The sequence below is a fragment of the Saccopteryx leptura genome, chromosome 11 (genome assembly GCF_036850995.1).
Source record: "Saccopteryx leptura isolate mSacLep1 chromosome 11, mSacLep1_pri_phased_curated, whole genome shotgun sequence".
In the NCBI taxonomy this organism is placed as follows: domain Eukaryota; kingdom Metazoa; phylum Chordata; class Mammalia; order Chiroptera; family Emballonuridae; genus Saccopteryx; species Saccopteryx leptura.
In genome coordinates, this window is record NC_089513.1 from 17,415,055 (window position 1) to 17,434,992 (window position 19,938).

The 19,938-nt window shown below is 38.2% G+C and overlaps 1 protein-coding gene across 1 annotated transcript in view; it reads right to left on the minus strand.

The window, feature by feature from the left end:
* The window catches only part of DCC (DCC netrin 1 receptor), a 1,139,534-nt gene that overhangs the window by 77,425 nt on the left and 1,042,171 nt on the right, over positions 1–19,938 (minus strand). Inside the window, exons 22-24 of the mRNA XM_066352289.1 lie at positions 18,253–18,318; positions 7,889–8,051; positions 2,252–2,478 (exon numbers count right to left, since the gene is read on the minus strand). Coding sequence (XP_066208386.1) covers positions 2,252–2,478; positions 7,889–8,051; positions 18,253–18,318 — 456 coding nt within the window. The remainder of the gene's footprint in view (positions 1–2,251; positions 2,479–7,888; positions 8,052–18,252; positions 18,319–19,938) is intronic.

Here is a 19,938-nt window from a genome sequence, read left to right on the forward strand (position 1 = left end):
GAGGAATCCTAGGAACCTTTGGTAAAATCTACTGAGTGTTGAGAGACAATTTCATCCCCTCCAGTGGGAGATAGAGGTGCTTTCCTCTCCTGATGTCTATTAAGAAATAGAGATTCAAGAATAAATACCTGTAATGTGTTGAGGTTCCTGCAAAAGAAATCAACCTTTTATTTATTCTCCAAATAGAAGCCTGTTCATGAAACTGGCTTGCTGGTCTACCCTGTGTCAGAGGAAGAGGTATCTAAAGAGAGCAAGGCTCAGAAAGGGCCACTGTGGATTACAAGCTCTCTTATCACTTGACCTACAAACATGTAGGGGCTTCTTCTGAATCAAGTATGCACACAGGAAATTGATGAGGCTTGAATCTTCTTGCTAGAATTTACCCATTGCAGCTTATTCAACAGAGGAGCAGTGAGGGTAAAAGGTAGAGCTGCTCCCGGTGGGAGAGGATGATGCCCTGAATTGATTCCACATCATGGAATTGGCCAGTGGCAGAATCCCACAGGGTCTCATAAAGAATTCATATTTGTGTTTCATAAGAGAGTCTGAATTTGGATGCCACATGAGGATAGCTATGTGCCCAGAAAAGCAGTAAATAACTTCAAACTGTCCTTTCTTTCCTCCCTCCTCACTTTCTCCTTCTGTCTCGTCTTTACCCGCCCCTCTCTAACCTCCCACATAGCCAGGAGGAAGAGATAGGTAGGAAGGACAGGTAAATATGTTTCTGAAATAGACTGTGCCCCCTCTTTCTGTCCCACTCTAATCACTCAATTTCGCTCCAAAGTGCTAGACTCTAACAGCTAGAGGATCTAAAGAACAAATTGTGACCTCAGCCCTTGGAGCCAAAAGTCTAGATCACTATAAGGGAAAAGGAATCTTTCAGTTTTAGATTGTAATTTTCAATAGAACTAAAATGTATTTTATAACCAAATGTGACAGAAAAGTTAGAGACTCTGCTTGAGATATTTTTAAGATCTAGAAAAGGAATATTCAAAAACTCATAATTGAAAATCAGTAACTGAAGTCCCTGTTTAAACAATTTGAAGCTGAGAAAGTCTAGTTAATCAGTTACACATTCAAACAACTGAAGTATCTTAATTGGGTTTAAAAACAACAGCTACTCATTCTACAAAGACATGAATAGACCAAGAGGACTTTTTGATGAGAGTACTTGGTTGATCATTCAACTTCCCGTAAGTATTTCAAAACTATGAGGACTCAAAGAAAGTGAAATATATTACCACCACTTTTTATATTTCTTAGTCACTCCCGGACATGGATTGTTCTGCACATTTTTATTACACAGTGAATATTTTCTTCAGCTCATTTTCTACAGAGCCTTCAAATGGACTTCATTGAACTAGACTAGTGATTCCACAAGTGTGACTGCATGTGGTTAAGTGTTTTTTCGTGGTAATCAAGGCAAAGTAAAAGAATAGTCAATGTTTCCATATTTCAAGTGTCCCTAATGTAATTTTTTTCCCGAAGTTAGAAGTGGGGAGGCAGTCAGACAGACACCCACATGTGCCTGGCCAAGATCCACCTGGCATGCCCACCAGGGGGCAATGCTCTGCCCATCTGGGGCATTGCTCTGCTGTGGCCGGAGCCATTCTAGCACCTGAAGTGGAGGCTATGGAGCCATCCTCAGCACCCAGGCCAACTTTGCTCCAATGGAGCCTTGTCTGCAGCAAGGAAGAGACAGAGAGAAATGAGAGGGGGAAGGGTGGAGAAGCAGATGGGTACTTCTCCTGTGTGCCCTGGCTGAAAATTGAACCTGGGACTTCCACAAGCCGGGCTGACACTCTACTGCTGAACCAATTGGCCAGGGCCTAGATGTAATTTTTTAAAGCAAAGAATTGACAGAAAAATTAAAATCTACTTTCAATTATCCACAGACACAGGGAACTAAAAAGTATACAACAGCTTCAACTTTCGCTGCCATGGCAAATGTTTTAAGATTTAATGAAAAGCAACCAACTCATTGAGACCTTACATTTCAATATTTCCCAACAGCATCACCACCTGCTTCTTAGAAGTTTCAAGAAGTGCTGCCATTGTAAAAGGTAGGCAACAGGATGATGGGATAGAAAGTAAACCAGGTTAGCCAACCAAATCTATATCCGATTATTTTAACTAACGCTAATTAGTGAGAAGGACATTGCCACAAAAGAGGGAGTGGACGACACCCTTGTGGGGTCCAGAAGGGCTGTTCTCCTGAAAGCAGAGAGGAGAGAATTACCTGAATGATTACCTGAATGAGAGGTGCTTTTGCTCCCCAGCTGAGTTTCTGACTGGCTGTGGCTGACAGGTGTGAGCTCTTGGCAACTTTGGATGGGGGTGTCCCTTCCCGCGGGGTCAGTGCCCGGTGGCTTCTCGATGTTTTTCATCTCCATTTCCTCATGGTGTATCCAAAGGTCAGGGGGCCGCAGGTCCTTCTGGCTTCCCTTCCTTTTGCCAACACTGTGGGTGGCCCGTTTCCTGGGGAACAGAATTAGGAGGCAAATGTGAGTCCTTCTCTTCAATGTCCCCACCTCAGTTTTCTCTGTCAATTCAAGTTAGAAGCAGGGAATGGAAACAAAAGCTCTCCCAGGAGGAAACCTGTGAAATCCAGGAATTGGCAGGCTTGTCCTGGCAGCCTTTTCTCTTTCCCAGGAGGAACCTCGCCATGTTAGAGGAGGCTCGGTGCTGCATCTCCAGGGCCCCGGCAGCCTGCCAGGGAGCGCCTTCCTCCAGCGTCCCAGCTGCACCTTGAGCACAAGCTTACAGAGGGTTAGAGGGAGCCATATGCCAATCTCTGGAGCTAGGCATATGGTAGCTGACTGCAACATCTGCTTAGGAGATAAATGAAGGAACTGCTTTGAAAGGCCAAATAGAAATAAAAAGGCCAGTATCTGTGCCAACAGCCAAGATTGGGCTTAGAAGGAAGTCTCTACCTCAGCTGTATAATTTGATGTGCACTCGGGAAGCTTGCTCTTTAAAGACAAAAGACCACATGAGGACAGTCTTAGCAGAAGAGAATGCTTTCCCCCCAGGACTTACTATGTGTCTGGATTCAAACACAGTAAGACCCATTCTTTTGAAAAGAGAATAACACACTTTGGAAGTGTGCTGCAAATATCTCTGATTTTACTCAATGAGAATTATGCAATCATAAATTTATTTTTTAGTGATGGGCTCTTCTTGGGCTTAGTAAGATTCAAATGTCCCCTGCATGCTAAGTAAAGTAGCAGGATGCTCATGTTAGCCATTCTCAGAAGCAGGGGCCCTTAAATGCTGCCCTGAAGGTCAGATCCTCCCGCTTCCTGTTTTTGTAAATAAAGTTTTATTGGAATCCCGCTGAGTTCACTCAATTTTGCACCAGTATTAAATAGTTGCAACAAAGACCACCTGGCCTGCAAAACCTAAAATATTATTTGGCCTTTTTCAGAAAGAGTTTTCAACTTCTCCTCTACAATTTTATAATTTTTTTAAATCTCTACTTGTAGCTTCTACTTCTTTTAAAATAATATCTCTTCATAAGGCAAATTTCAGATGGTTAAGATCTAACCTTTGATGGAAGCCCAGAGAAGTACCTGCTCTTACTTTCCTCACTTCCAGTGGTTTGTGAGAATAACTGCTTTTATCGTTGCTAAATGACTCAAACAAACTAATCTCACTAAAAACTCTTTGGAACCCACAGAAGGCCACTCCAAGGGGCTTTGTTTTCCCAACTACTAACTAAGATGCTTTGAACATATTAGGCAATTAGTAAATGTTTAGTGGTGCAATTTGCTTTTGCTTAAATTCTTTTCTTTGTCTTTCTTGAAGCATGCTGATAAGGATAAAAAGTGAAGAACCCCAGACTTAATATCTGTCTAGTAGTTTATGAGAACAGTAATGCAGTATGTAGTCCTATTTCTCATTTTGAGGAAACTAACAGGAATTGTCTTCCCTTAGGTTTAATTAAATGCTGTTAATTTAATTAAGGAGGTGGTAGAATCAGAAGTAGATCTCGGGTTCTAACTTCTCTCAGTTATTTTATATAGTAAAAAATAAAATCTTACAAACTTGAATGTGAGTCAATCAGATAACCTACCTCATTATTATATGCGAGGTGTATATGATCAACCATATGAATATGATTAACTATAGAATAAAATGAATAGAGACGAACTTGCATGAGGTATTACACATATGTTTCAACCCATTTGAATGCAGTGTAAGCTCTAAAATAAAACAGAAAAAAAATTTACATTCTCTAGCACTCCCCAATATAGAGAGATTGAAGAAGCTCATGAATGGGTTTCCTACTTCACCTTATTAATTACATTAAACTCCCATTTTTCTGAGAGCCCTGTAAGGACCATTTTTTCTGTTTCAAATTGGAATTGATTTTGCTTTCATCTACATTACTTAATTTGTTCTAAAAGGTTCAGTGGTGTTGGTATCAGAGAAAGGAGTTAAAGAGTTTTCCATGAAATCAGAGAAAACTAAATAAAGCTCAGAAATCTCTAGAAGAAAGAAATTTTCTTTTTCTGTTAACATACACAGAGAGACTAAGATGAATAACACTGGGTCTGTTACTGAAGATAGATGCATGAAGAGACATCGTGAAAACACGCCAAGTAAATAAATACTAAGGGTCTTCGGGAGGAAAGAGAGCAGGAGGACAGGACTCGCAATCCACTTTCCGTCGGGTTTCAGTCTGTGACGTAATGATTGGTTCTCTTGCTCATTCCCTAATTGTAAAACCAAGTCATACGCAGGACTCAGCCTCGACTCTTTCTAAATAAAATCTTTAAACTTTGCCAAAGTGCTCAGGGTGGGATTTAAGACAATTTGGGAGTTTCTCTAAATAGCATCAAATCCCACTTTTACACATTAAGGAGACTGGCATTTTCTTTGTGGAGAAACAAAATATGTCCAGTATTCCAGCTTATCAGGTCAATATAACCCTCAGATATTCTTCTTGCAGTGATAAAAATGTAAAACAAAACACCCTGGCCCTGGCCAGTTGGCTCAGCAGTAGAGCGTCGGCCTGGCGTGCGGGGGACCCGGGTTCGATTCCCGGCCAGGGCACATGGGAGAGGCGCCCATTTGCTTCTCCACCCCCCCCCTCCTTCCTCTCTGTCTCTCTCTTCCCTTCCCGCAGCCAAGGCTCCATTGGAGCGGGGATGGCCCGGGTGCTGGGGATGGCTCCTTGGCCTCTGCCCCAGGCTCTAGAGTGGCTCTGGTCACGGCAGAGCGACGCCCCGGAGAGGCAGAGCATCGCCCCCTGGTGGGCAGAGCATCGCCCCTGGTGGGTGTGCCGGTCGGGCGCATGCGGGAGTCTGTCTGACTGTCTCTCCCCATTTCCAGCTTCAGAAAAATACAAAAAAAACCCCAAAACACCCTGCTACAGATGATTTAGCAAAAGTTAGTAAATTGATCGATTCTTTTTAATTAGTTGATTTGAGAAACACTGACCCATTATCCCACTTATTTATGTATCCACTGGTTGTCTCTTGTGGTTGCCCTTACCAGGGACCAAACTCACAACCTTGGCACATCGGGATAATGATCTACCAGTGGTTTTCAACCACTGGTCATGGACCAGTGCCCTTCTGCTAGAAATTTCATGAGGGTTCACAAAAGAGTAAACAGTCTGATGTTGTATGAATATCATGGACCCAGTAATTATAGATTCTATCTAGACTATAGACCATGATGGGATTCAAATAATTTAACAACTGGTTCTCTGCTTTAATGACCATTTTAAGTATAAAAAAATAATGTACCGAAATGTAGTTTATTATTTCATGCATTTAATACTTAAATAAGAACAAGAAAAGAGGCATACAAAATTAGATTATAAAAAAGAGTTTTAAAATATTAATGGAAAAATGTTAAATAATATCTTACAAGAAAATAAAACTTTTATTTAAGATATTTCCATATTGCTTCTTGATTGGTGTCCTCACTTGCAATTTTCTTCACTTATGGTCGGAATAAACATTATTCTGGGTGCTTAGCATATGCTGTTGTGCTAATGAATGTTAAAAAAGAGTAAGTTATGTAAATTTGTGATTTCCACATTGGGCAACTGCATGGGCACTCATCTTAGAGAGAACCCTAATTATAAGTGCCATTATAACAGTTGGTTTGCCAAACTCAACAAAAAGTTAGGTATCAGTTCTGTCAAACCAGTGTGAACTGGCTGAATCCCACCACTGACTATAGACACACACTGGACGTGGGAAGGACACTGCAACAAACTCGGCCTATTTCATGACAGTTGTAAAAACACTGATGAAGCCCTCACCTGGTAGCTCAGTAGGTTAAAAAGCAGTGTTTTTGTTTTTGGGTTTTTTTTTTCAGCTCTGCTTCAGACTTGTCTCCTTGATGCTCCACTATTCCATGTTTACACAACCGCTTTCTTAGGAATGCTGAGCCAACAGCTTGTTCAATGCTTTAGTCAGTTATGCCCCGCCTCCCCGAGCTTTACAAATTCCCAGCACTCGGGCGGTTCTGTGACTATCAATTCCCAGAATGCTTCCATATGAGACCAACCATCTTAAGGTCAATTTTTTGGTTTCTTATTTGGTGACAACGGACCAGCACACTAGCTATCAGCAGCTTCAAGACAGTCCAATCACATGAATGCAGCTGGATACCAAAATTTCCTGCCTATATAGAAATTAAATACTAAGACTGCATCTCTAACCCCCCCATGTAACTTTCTTGATATATAAATATTCCTGTTTCTGAGTATTCACTTCAAAATTCACTACTGATCAACAAATACGGTCATAGGATTTTTTCATATATATTCTTTTGTGGTCATAGGGTTTTTAAAGAGAGAGAAAGGCTGAGGTATTAGCAAGGGAACAGGAGAAATGATTACTAGAGAATCTTTCTTAAAACTTTGAAAATCAGGGCAAGTGACCTATAGTAGTGAGAGCAGAGGATACTTCATTGAAGAGTTTAGACATTTGATCCTCAGTACTGGAAAAAATGCCATACCAGAAAAAGATGACCGTAGAAGGGGAAGATCCTATTATAGGCAATTCAGTGAGACAATCCACGAAAGACACGTATCGGGATGGATCCGAGAAAGGACCAGACTGACAAGGGGGAGGAGAGCAACCAGGGGTGGTGGCCGAGTCCCATCACTGGCTGACATAGGTGACTAGGTTGGTTATGGAGTATTGCTGGAAGGGAAAAAGCTGAAATAAAACCACCTTCCATTCTAAGCCATGCACTTTCATACCTTATCCTCTGCTTGTGCTAGAACCTATAGCTGCCTAATATGGAAACACTTTAAACCCCTCAATTATTAGAGTTTTCTGAGAATCAGCCATAGTCAGGAAATCTGAACCACTTAGAATTCCTGAATCTTTCTTCTTCCCTAACTACGGCCTCCGAACTAAAAACTCTCTACTATTGTGACTGCATGATGCTTGGTATTCTATAGGTAGTCATCTGTGCTACAAGCAGTGATTAAATGCCTACAGGCCACTTTGCCTAAAGTGATGAACACTTTGAGAGGAACACACATCTCCAGCCTCTTATACATAATTGCAGAGAGGGCCATAAGTAGGGACACAGTGAAGTCCCTGCTCTAAGTGCTTCTTAAGGAACACCTGCTGTCACCCAAAAGGTTGAATCTGGTTTCAAGAAGTAAAATCAAACAGAAATGCAAAGTGGATCTCTAGGCATCTACAATTAAGTCTGAAAGTCTATCCCTGGCTTACTTAAGTTAATGGGCTCAGACTAAACAAAAGGCAAGGTTTTTCCCAGGTCAGGAGATAAGAAACATATGCTGAATTATGACAGAGCAAGGAAGAGAGCCTTCAAAAATAAAACTCAAAAAGATGGTAGCTGGGTCAAGTAGAGACTCCTCTCTTTCTGGGAACCGGCTGTTACCTACTTTCTCTGCTGGGCTGAAGAGCGCCGGGTGCAAATCACGGCCACGACCACCACCACCAGCACTGTGATGATGCCAACGGTGACCACAACGATCACAAGCAGGCTGCTGTTCTTCTGAGGAGTGACGCTGCCGTGTGGGGGGTGCATCTGGCCAATGGGTGGCTCTGGGAAAAGATAGGCAAATGGAGATCAGGTTTAGGGAGCTCTGGCAGCCCAGTGCTTCTCAAGCTCTGCTAAGGATGTGAAGACTTCCTACTGGGCTGGATACTACTGAAACTGAGAACAAAGCAATGAAAAATGACATGGAAGATCTAAATTATCCTTCCAAGATAAGTGAAGCCTATGCCCACACAAAATCTTATACGATAACTGTCATAGTGACATTATTCAGAATAGCCAAAAGTGTAAACCCCAATGTCCATCTACTGATGAATGGATAAACAAGTGTGGTCCATCCATCCCTGGAACATTTTCCAGCCGTAAAAAAGAATGAAGCACTGAGACATGGTACCACACGCAATGTACCTTGAAAACGCTATGCTGAGTGAGAGAAGCCAGCACCAAAGGCCACATATTGTATAATTCCACTTACATGAACTACCTAGAATAGGCCCATCTATAGAGACAAGAAGCTGGTGAGGGTTTGCCAGTGTGTGGATGGAGAGAGAAGTGAGTGGGGAAAGACTGCTAGTGTGCCCAGGGTTTCCCTCCGGAGTGATGAGACTGTCTGGAAGGAGATAGTGGTGATGGAGGCTCAATCTGTGAATGTACTGAAAACCACTGAATTGTGCATTTTAAAAGGGTGAATTTATGTGAAGTGAATTACATCTGATTTTTTTTTTTTTTAAAAAGAAGCTACCCACTTGGCTAGAAAATGGGGAGGGCGGGAAGAATGCTACTTTGTACCATAAGAACTCCAATGTGACAGGAACCAGAGAAGGCTGTGCTTTAGGAGAAAATACTAATTATCTGATGCTATGAAAGACAAACTGTTCAGCACCAATCACTCACAATTTGCATCTATATCCTTTAAGAAGCTAACTATAAAGCACATTTAATTTTCCACCGGTTGAGAGTGTATAGATCGTGCTTCAAAGCAGACACGACTAGAGGCAGATTTAACGGTGGACGCACTGGGCATGTGCCCTGGGCCCGACTTCTGAAGGGCCTCACAAAACCCCAACTTTACACTTTTTTCTAATGAAAACCAAGTTTATTCCCATATGTGCAGTTTTAACATGAATAGTACATAATATTTTTTATTTATTCAAAAATATGGTTAACATGAATTTTTATTTTCCCTGTCTCTCTCTTTTTTTTAAGGGGCCCAATATTTTCTTCTGCACCTGGGGCCTCAAAGGACCTTAATCCGCCTCTGGTCACAACAGTACCTCATTGTAGACAATACTGAAGCAAAAAATAACAGAATAACTTCTTTATGTGAATAAGAATGGCTAATGACCTTTTAAATTGTTTTCTTTAAACCCTTACTCGGCAAACAATTTATTAGAAATACTCTGTTCTCTGTTGTGTTTGTCATTTCAAGCTACAAATTTTAAAAAATTAAATAGTAACTTATAACTTCATTTATAAATTAATTGAGAAATTTGTGAAGAGCATTGAGTTTGGATATTTTCCTAGACCTAAGTTTGAATGTGTTTCTTTAACAACTTGTATTAGCCTTCTAGACCCCTTGATCACCTCAGCACTTTTTTTTATAAAATGAAAATAATAATACTTATTTATACAGTTACTGACAGAATTAAAGAAAATACATACAAAGCTACCATCTCAGTGCCTGACACTGAATAAGTGTTAAATATATCATTATGCTACTAAAATATTAAATAAAATGTAGCCTAAATTAATAATATCCTATCCCATTTGGTATACTTCTGGTGTAGACTTCCAAACTACAGTATTTATTGACATAATCTTCAATATGAAAGATAAATGAACTTCTCAAAAATAAATATAACAATCCAATACTTTCCTCAAAATCATAACTCTTGATAAGTTATCTAAGAATCACTGCTTTTCTGAAAATATAGTCATTTATACTTAAATAAATTAATGCTGATTCATTATTATTAAACAATAAGTGCTTCTTATATAAATTAAATCTTTGGGGGAGAAACTCATCAAAAATTTTTGATAGCACTATCTGTTAAAAGATTCTGATTAAAAATAAAAGAAATAAGATTTCCTTAAAATAATTTTACAGTTACTACAAAGAAACGAGGTAATTAGGGTAAGGTCAGGACTTTCTGTATCAGAGTTTTACTTAACAATTAAAAAAAGTCATTGTACAGTAATATGCCCTTTCTGAATTTTTTGATTTGAATAAATTAACCTTTTATGTGAAAGCTTGTAATGGAGATAGTTGGGGATTTCATGGATTTTTATTAGCATGACAAATTTAAAGACTTCACAATTTCTGATAAACTTAGTTTGAGTTTTACACTGCAGTACACCTCATGAACATTTTTAATACCTTGTAAACTAGAATTTTTCAAATTTCTACTCTTTCTTCTTATTTCAACTCAGGAAGACATTATGTTAAGTCAAAAAATGACTGCTGAGCATAAGTGAGATTATACTGAGATCATATTCCCCAGAGAATTAGGGTTCATGAGAACTTCCATTATAAAACTTTCATTTCAGTCCTGTATGATTTCCTCATAAAAGGTCCATCAGTTTAAAAGTTGGCATTCAAGGTCTTTCATTAATTTCCTAATCTCAAGTCAAAGCTAGATAATCAGATTACCAGACATCACTAATTTAAGAAAGTCAAGTTCAATGATGTCTCTGGCTGTAGCTGATCCTTGTTATTTGAAGGAGTTGTATTGTATAAAGTTGCTACAAGAGAATATGAAGTATTGTTTCTAGAGGAAATACAGCGTTAGGTTCCTGTGAGCTTCTGGTTACAAAATTTTATCAACCAATCAATATATAACTCTTTTTTAATGTATGTTTCTGTTTAAAGACAACTTATTTAATAATTAAGCTGGTTTATTAAATTGAACTCACAGCCAGTAGTGCTATAACTCATGTCTAACTGGAGTTTAATTAACACACATTTTCTCAGCACATCACAGAGTTTTGAGCATAAGAGCACTAAACATCAACATCACAGTTAGGGGCCACTTTATACAGTTTACCCACCAAAAAGAATATAAAAATGAAAAAATTGGCACTAAATATACATATCATGGAAAGGACACTTGAGTATGAGAGCTCAAACAAGGCAGTGTGTCACCTTGTTCATCTCAGCTGAGTTTATGAACACTGGGCTTCTGAAATTTTTGGACATGTTTACAAATGACCATAAACACATTGCATATTGGTCTGGGTCATTAAAAATACATTTTAGCAAGTAAGTGAGCTCACAATCCCAGAATCTGTGAATAATGATGATCAACTGTTTATTTATAAAGGTAGTTCCTGGGTTACGAACGAGTTAGGTTCTATAGGGTTAAAGTGTTTTATTTATATGTACAGAAAGGTAAAAATAAATAGTATGTTATGACAAACATCTAAGTTGCATTTAATAGGTAACTGTATCTGTTACAAGTTACACACAAATTCAACTTAAGAACAAACCTAAAGAACCTATCTCATTCATAACCCTGGGAACTATCTGCACATTAAAAGCATGCTCCAAATTAGGAAGAATCTGAGAGCTCACAACTCTAGATCAGTGCAGTGAAGAGTTCTGGGAGACAGCCTGACTCCAGAGGGGCATGATACCACTTACTACTTTTAGGGCTTCAGAGGGGAAGCTGCTTGGTGTAATTCAGTGACTGGCAAATATCCTCCATGACACTGTGATTATTTCATGAGATAATAGATGCAACACACACACCTCAGGCCCTGTGCACAGTTGGCACTCGATAGACATCAGGATGTGGTTCAATTATTTCATTCTGTGTGATTTTTTCAAATTAAAGAAAATATAGTATATGAATGCATCTGTTCCTGTTAGCAAAAAAGTGTGGGTATCTAGTATCTGAGTAAGCAAGATCTAGTTGTGTTTCCCTAAGTGAGAAATGAATCAATTCTATTTTGAATCACATGAGCATTCCATCTGTTTACTTTTATGATGTTGGATTATTATAAAAGATTTTACAGTTTTTAAATTAAATTTAATAAAATCAAGCATATATTTTATAATCTGATGGGTCTAAAGTTTTGGTAATGATTAGGAAAATTGGATTAGTAAAATGTCTTTCACCTTTATAATATGTGTAAACTTTCAAAAATAATTTATGATTCTTACCATATTTGCCTTCAAAAACTGTGCTAGAAGCTCACTGGTAGATCAGTACTCTGAGAGCTTAATTCTCTTATAGAAAACAAAGCCAGTATTGAATCCAGGAGTCCTGGGTCCTATTTTTGAGGACCTGGTCCCATTGCCACAATGGTGGGGTCCTAATAGCTACACAATGTCAACAGGCAGGTAAATAATGTGATTATTAGGTTGACTAGTCCAGGTCTGTGTAGAGAAACAGATCCAATGAATGTTTCTAGTTCTCATGTGCCCTAGAATAACTTTTGGGGGCTGGTAATCTAGATCAATGGTTTTCAACTAGGGAGACTGCCCCTCACCACCCTGCTGAAGAAAATTCAACACTATCTAGATACATTTTTGGTTGTTACAACATGGAAGGGGAGATATTCCTGGCATGTAATGGTTAAAGGCCAGGTATGCTGTTAAATATCCTACAGTGCAAATGTACAGGACACATCTCACAACAAAGATTATCTAGCCCTCTGTGGCAATAGTTCTGAGGCTGGGAAACCCTGACCTAGTTTAACACTACGTTCAGATGAAAAACTGAAACCTAGAGAGGCTAAGTGACTTGATTGACACAGTACTAATCCCTGTCAAAGTTAGCTCTAGATCCTGGGTTTGGGATTAGTCTTGGAACCTTAAAATCAATTGTGATAGATTCGTTGGGTTGTAGGTGAGCAAATACTTGTGTAGAGTAGAATCTCAGACCCTGGACCATCTCAATTATCTTTCCATAGGAAACCAACTGTAAAATTTTATTTCTGGACTTTTCCTTTGTCATTCATGTATCTGTTGAGTATCTTATAAATAGCTTACCAACCTATATTGACCATTTCATACAAACAAGAAAATAATTTTATGTTCACTTTAGATTAAGTGTTATTGAGTTCTGAAAATAATAAAACAAACTTTTCCAAAACTAGAGGACAAATTATGGTAGGTTTCTCCTAAATATAGGATACAAGGCACATTTTGCAAAACATCTAACATAATTCTGAATATTCAAAAATTAATTAATTGTTTTAAATAATGCTTTACCAAAGTATCAACATCTGTCAAGCTTAATTTAAGTTTATAAAAGTTGAGGTCAATACAACAATAAATATTTTTGTAGGGTTTATAGATTTTTCACCAAAATACTAATTTTATAATTATAGAAAAAACAACCAACAAAAATAAATGGGTGACTTATCTTTCCCAGTGAGAAAAACATGATGGAATTAAAACAATTTTCAGTATTCTTGTCATTCATACAAATATAAACTACAAAATCACATTTTTCAGAAGTTGATGATTTTTCTGCTTTAAAAATGAGGCCTATAATCCAAAAACAGAATGCTTCATGAAAGTAAAATACTACCATGTCACCACATATTGGCTTTGATTCTACATGTCATCATAAAAAAATTTAGAGAACCTCTTCAGTATCCTCAGTTCAATTAAGGGCTTCCAACTAAAACAGTGAACATGAATTATATCTTTGTTTTTCTTTGAATTCCAAGAATACATTTTAAAAAAAGGACATGCTGTTGGAGAAAGTAAATGATTAGCGAGGTCTAAATTTATTTGCAAGTGACTTGAGCATCCTGACAATAAGCCATTATTCTCTTACAGTGCATTGAAGGATGAATCTAGTGAGGTAGGTAAAGACAGATAGCCACCATAGTTCTGTGACTCTAAGAGGAGATATATGAAATTTTCATTGTATGTAAGGTTCAAAAACTCAGATCTTAAAATGTTCTTGTTGATGCAGCCCACCCTTTAAAAGGTGGGGTGGGGCTGGAGATTTATCAGTAAGGATGTCATTTGTCAGTCTAATTGGAAAATAGACCCGGTTCTTCAAGCATAAGACATTAGCAGAATTTTAATGAGAATCTAGAGTTTGTAGATGCCTTTGCTGATTTCCCTGTAATAGTGCAAGCTAAAGTCAAATTACAAATTTGCTATCATTTATCTGCTAGCAAAACAGATAAGGATTAATTTGTCCTCCACCATCCATGTCTCTCTGGAGTTATCAATTCACCGTAGTCAAGTAGCCTGTAATAATTTGTTATTCCAGTAGGGATTCTAGAAATAGTTCAGATGCTTTGTTCATCACATTCATTTAATAAGAAATACCTAAAACCCTATGAAGTGATGCAGAAATTTTAGAAGAAATATCAATAATCTAAATTGGTTCAAAGTAATGGGATGACACTTGTCTATTTTATCTTCTTGACTTTTTCCTGTGAGAGAATGTATACCAGATTAAATTAATTACAATTACATTTACAATTATATTTTTACTAGGAAAATTAAATCAAATAGCAAAAAAAAAAATACAATTAAATGCATTTCTCTCAATTACTGTCATTCTCTTCATCTGAGGGCCAGCTCCTATGGACGTTCTTGCTGAGTAATCTGTTAACATCAGATTTATGCTGGAGTTTCTTTTCAATTATAGAATTTGTTTCATTTGGAAGAGTAGGTTCAAATAGTCAATCCCATGGTTCTAAACTTAATTCAAAATTATAATTGCCAGTAATTAAAAAAATATAGATCCCAGTTTTCTGAATTATTTTTAGCTAAGTATGCATATATCCACTGAAAAACACTGCAATGAAAACCCTTTGTAATATATTTTTAATTTCATATTTATAGGCAATTAGAAATTATTCAAGTGTTACCGGGTGCCCTGTATTTTTAGGTACTAAATTTGGTAATTCTATCCACGATTAAAGTTCTTTAGGACACACAGTTTAAGAGACTGCATAGTTCTTTGTCTTTAACATTTTCTCTGCCTTTCATACATGTAACACAGCTTAATAGTAGATGGAAATTGTGAGAAGATCATTGTTCTTTCTGAATTATCCATATCAATTCCATCTTTAATTTCCTGGCACTCTGTCTCTTCAAAAAGTAGTATCTTATAGTCACACTTTAGCTGGGTATGAATTCCAACTTGAGACTCTCATTGATACAGCATCTCGAAATCACCTCTGCAGGATAATCCTAAGGAGGAAAATATTAATTCCCAGTGTGTATTTCAAAGGTAGAAATTCTCCATCTCAGGGTATCACAATACCATGATTATGTTTCCACACAAATTTCAGCAATGACCTTCTTTACCTTTCCTCATGTACCTGGTATTTTTCTCATCTTCCCGGAGTATACTTATTGGCTGTGTTCACCTTGGTAACTCTCCCTCTTTGTTTATTGCTCCTGCAGTAGTCTTTTTCCAATCTGTCCCATCGCTCATAGCAAGTACCCTGCATGCAGCGAGGGCTTTGTAGCATTTCTTGCTGACTGTTCAAATGCATGAAGTGTGTTTGGCATATTGTTGAGACTTTAGATAAAAGTTGAAGCAAGTAGATGAAACTTGCAAAGTTTGGGGGAAAGAATTATGATCTCTAACACATTTTATGAAGCATGCACTTGCTCTGTTTTCAGTCTCAACACATCCTTCCTCTCATGTTTCTCCTGTGAAGTTCCCAAGGTGTGTCTTGTGCATAGTGGAACCCAAGAATTGTCAGAGCCAGGCACTAGCTATAACAGATGTCTAAAATTCAGAAACCTACAAGAGAAAATAATGCTACTAACGTGAGAGAATAATACCTCTGTTAAGAGACAACAGGAGTGGTGAGGGCCATAGCAACCTGGATAAAATATTCTAGACATACCCTTATAAAGGTTTGATTAGAATATATTTAGGAAGTTTAAATGTAAGAAGTTGTACTTGTCTGATTAAGTAATACAGGGCAGGGTATGCCTGGAAACTAGAAGAGTCAACAGGTAAAAATAAGTACGTGAGTCCATACCTCTCCATGGCCAGGGGAGAGGGAACCCTGAGTCTTTCACTGGAGCATCTGGTCTACTCTCCAGATTATACACATCCTTTCTGGGTAAATGGATGCATTAGATTATCACAACCTATGATAGAAAATAATCACTTAATTCACCCCTTTACTCTAATTTCATGGTCAGCAAAAAAAAATTAGATTGCAATTTTGGCAACTTATATGGATTTTTTTTTTAACAGAAGGCCAGCCAAATGGATATTTAGCTATTCATTAATCAAATTTCTGGTGAAAACCTGCTAAAATGGTTAAATAAATCATTGTGTTATTTTCATAAAATAGAATAATATATGGCAGCAAAGATAAATGGAGAACTATTTGCAAATACATAAATAAATCTTAAAAACAAAATTAAAGAGAAATGTAAGCTGTGGTAAGATATATACAGCATTATGCCCCTTTTAAAAGTTATAAAATATATAATAATATTATAACATTTAGGGATACATATATACGTATGGTAAATACATATTTGAGAGAGTGGTTACAACACAGTGAGAAATGGAGGGAAATTTAGAGAAGCATGTAATAAGGCAGAGACTAATAAGACATTTCAGTTGTATCGTTGAACATTTTCTATCTTAACCTTGTTGATGCATACATATGTTGATATTTGTATTTTGAATATATGAAGTATGTTTTTAGCAAAACAAGCCAATTGTCCACAATAGCAACAATTTTTTAAGAACCTATGGAAAGAAGTCATCATGTATACATTAGTCCCTGGGAGTTTGGCTAGTTTAATCTAACATCCCACTATTTCTGTTTCAGCAAAACTCAGGACAAGATCCTAGAAAACATGCACAACAATCAGCATCTTCCATGCAGTTCTAAGATTACTTCAATATGGACATCCTCAAAACGAAGACTATGGGAATGCTCCATTGGAATGAGCAGAAATAAATGTCCTGTGGAAAGAAACTGGCTATAAGGTGCTAGAGGGTTTTGTTGAGTAAGTGTACTCTCTAGGCAAAAAGTACCAGTAATGTCAGTTTATGAAACTGAGTGGTTTTCAGTTCAATCTATCTTAGGTATCACCTCTGTAATAAAATTAAACATTTGAAAACATTTTAGTTTTTTTTTTTTTTTTTTTTTTTTTGTATTTCTCTGAAGTGAGAAGCAGGGAGGCAGAGAGACATACTCCTGCATGTGCCCAACCGGGATCTACCTGGCATGCCCATTAGGGGGCAATGCTCAGCCCATCTGGGGCAATGCTCTGTTGCAACTGGAACCATTCTAAGCCTGAGGTAGAGGCCATGGAGCCATCCTCAGCACCTGGGCCAACTTTGCTCCAATGGAGGGTTGGCTGTGGGAGGGGAAGAGAGAGATAGAGAGAAAGGAGAAGGGGAAGGGTGAAGAAGTAGATGGGCACTTCTCCTGTGTGCCTTGGCTGGGAATTGAACCCGGGACTTCTACACACCGGGCTGACACACTCTACCAATGAGCCAGCCAGCCAGGATTAGAAATATTTTAAATACCTATAACACTTTAAAATCTAGATATTTAGAAACCCTCTGTCATTTATAAATTCTCTGTGCTTGGGCCTTCTGACTGTTTGTTGTTGTTGTTGTTTTTTTTGTTTTGTTTTTTTTTTTTTTTTTGTATTTTTCTGAAGCTGGAAACGGGGAGAGACAGTCAGACAGATTCCCGCATGTGCCCGACCAGGATCCACCCAGCACGCCCACCAGGGGGCGACGCTCTGCCCACCAGGGGGCGACGCTCTGCCCACCAGGGGGTGATGCTCTGCCCCTCCCGGGCATAGCTCTGTCGCGACCAGAGCCACTCTAGCGCCTGGGGCAGAGGCCAAGGAGCCATCCCCAGTGCCCGGGCCGTCTTTGCTCCAATGGAGCCTCGGCTGCGGGAGGGGAAGAGAGAGACAGAGAGGAAAGAGAGGGGGAGGTGTGGAGAAGCAGATGGGCGCTTCTCCTGTGTGCCCTGGCCAGGGATTGAACCCGGGACTTCCACACGCCAGGCCGACGCTCTACCACTGAGCCAACCGGCCAGGGCTCTTCTGACTGTTTTGTGTACTAGTCAGCTCTCATTGGCATTGTCTTCTAGTAGACTGTGCTCTGGGTTTGTAAATAATGTTTCTCTTAATCCCACTAAAACCCTAAATCTAGGGACTTTGGTATTAGCAGTCAATATAAAACGTGCCTCAGACACTCTAGAATTAACCAATAATAATAACTAACCAATAATATAACTAACCCAATATAATCTAATTTATATACTCACCATTGAGAGTGCTTCTATCAATCAAATTAGTATCAACTGGCCAGTAACCTCCATCTCCATGACGACCTATTTATTGGGAAAGTATATCAGAATGTTAGTGGTTATATAAACCAAAAGCTCAAAGGAAACAAAACAGATAGACAGAAATGATAAATATTTTAAAATACACAAACAACTGAACATGATTATTTTGTTCACCACAAAGAAAGCCCAAGATTGTTAACACTGTTTTGCCTTATGAGAAAATGTTATTTTCTATGTGTGAGGGGGGAAAAAAAAAATCTATCATGAAAATGGACTATTAAACAAGCTTAATTCAATTTTTCTTTGAAAATCTGCCCCTTGCTCCTTTCCCCCCCCAATGTTCTTGTTAAAATCACCAGAAGGTACAACACAGGTTCTGGTCTACATGTTGCTTTCCTGAACATCTCGAGACAGGAAGGGTGCTTGCTGGTCAATGTTCCTAGAGAGACAAATCCAAACCCTGTTTTGCTGCAACTGGTTCTGCCTACACTGTTGCCCACCTGACATGACTTGGTGGAAAATTATCATTATTACTTTACAATAACACAACACATTTATTCTTATAACTGGGCTTTGTGCTACATATCAAGTAGGTGCCTGGGAAGGAGATATTAGGAATGGTGTAAAGATTTGGTGGTGGTGGGAAGTTATATTACAACCCAAATGGCCTGAACGTTTCTGACAAACATACCAGTAGAGGAAGAAGTTTTATTTAGTTTAATATTATTGGAAATATCACCTTTCATTAGGTTTTTAACAGCTGTAAACATAACATTGAACAGAACTGAACCAGAAATTAACCAGATATAATTATTCTATTATCCAATAAAATCCCTTCATCTATTGGTACATTTGTAGAACTATTTGAATAGATTTTGTGTTTTAGATTTCTATTAGGTAAATAGATCACTTATGGAAAAATCATTTGGGAGTTGAATTTATATGCAAACACACATAAGAATACAGTTAACTCTCCCTTTTATTTGCTTCAGGGAGTTATTTCTGAAAGTGGTTATCATTAGTGAGTGAGGTAGAAGAAGTCAGCTGGGGCAGTCAGCTACGATAACCGCAGCTGTTTTCTCATTGTATAAATTTTAGTGTTCTTCTTTAAGGCTTTCAAGTCCTACTCTTGAGACCTTCTTTTACAGACCCAACACTCTTCTCACTAAAGTTTTCCCAAGATCTCATTTTATTTACAAAACAGTTGTAAAAAAAAACCAACCGTAAATCTTGTTAACAGACTATACATTCATGACTTGGAAAACTTTTTGATATCAATTTAGAGCTGAAGTTAAGATTTCAGGCTTCCAACAAGCAATGCATAAATTAATTCAAACACTTTATATTCTGTTTTCAGCATAAAGTGGTACATTTAAAATCTTCTTCCCAATGCTTGTGGGCATATAAAGAGGTGGAAATTAAGACAGAGGGGAAATTAAGACACAATTATTTGTGTGGGGGTGGGGGGTTAAGGATGATGAGAGAAACAATTGAAACATGCACCAATTGAGAAAATTTTGATGGATTGACTAAAATTTGGACAAGTGTAACTCTTTCCAAATACCTTGCTTGTGTGACTCAGACACATTTGGAGTTTCAATGAGCAGAGATAAGCTTTTCCCATGGGACATTGTAAGATCAATGTTGGAAGAAATGAAGTGA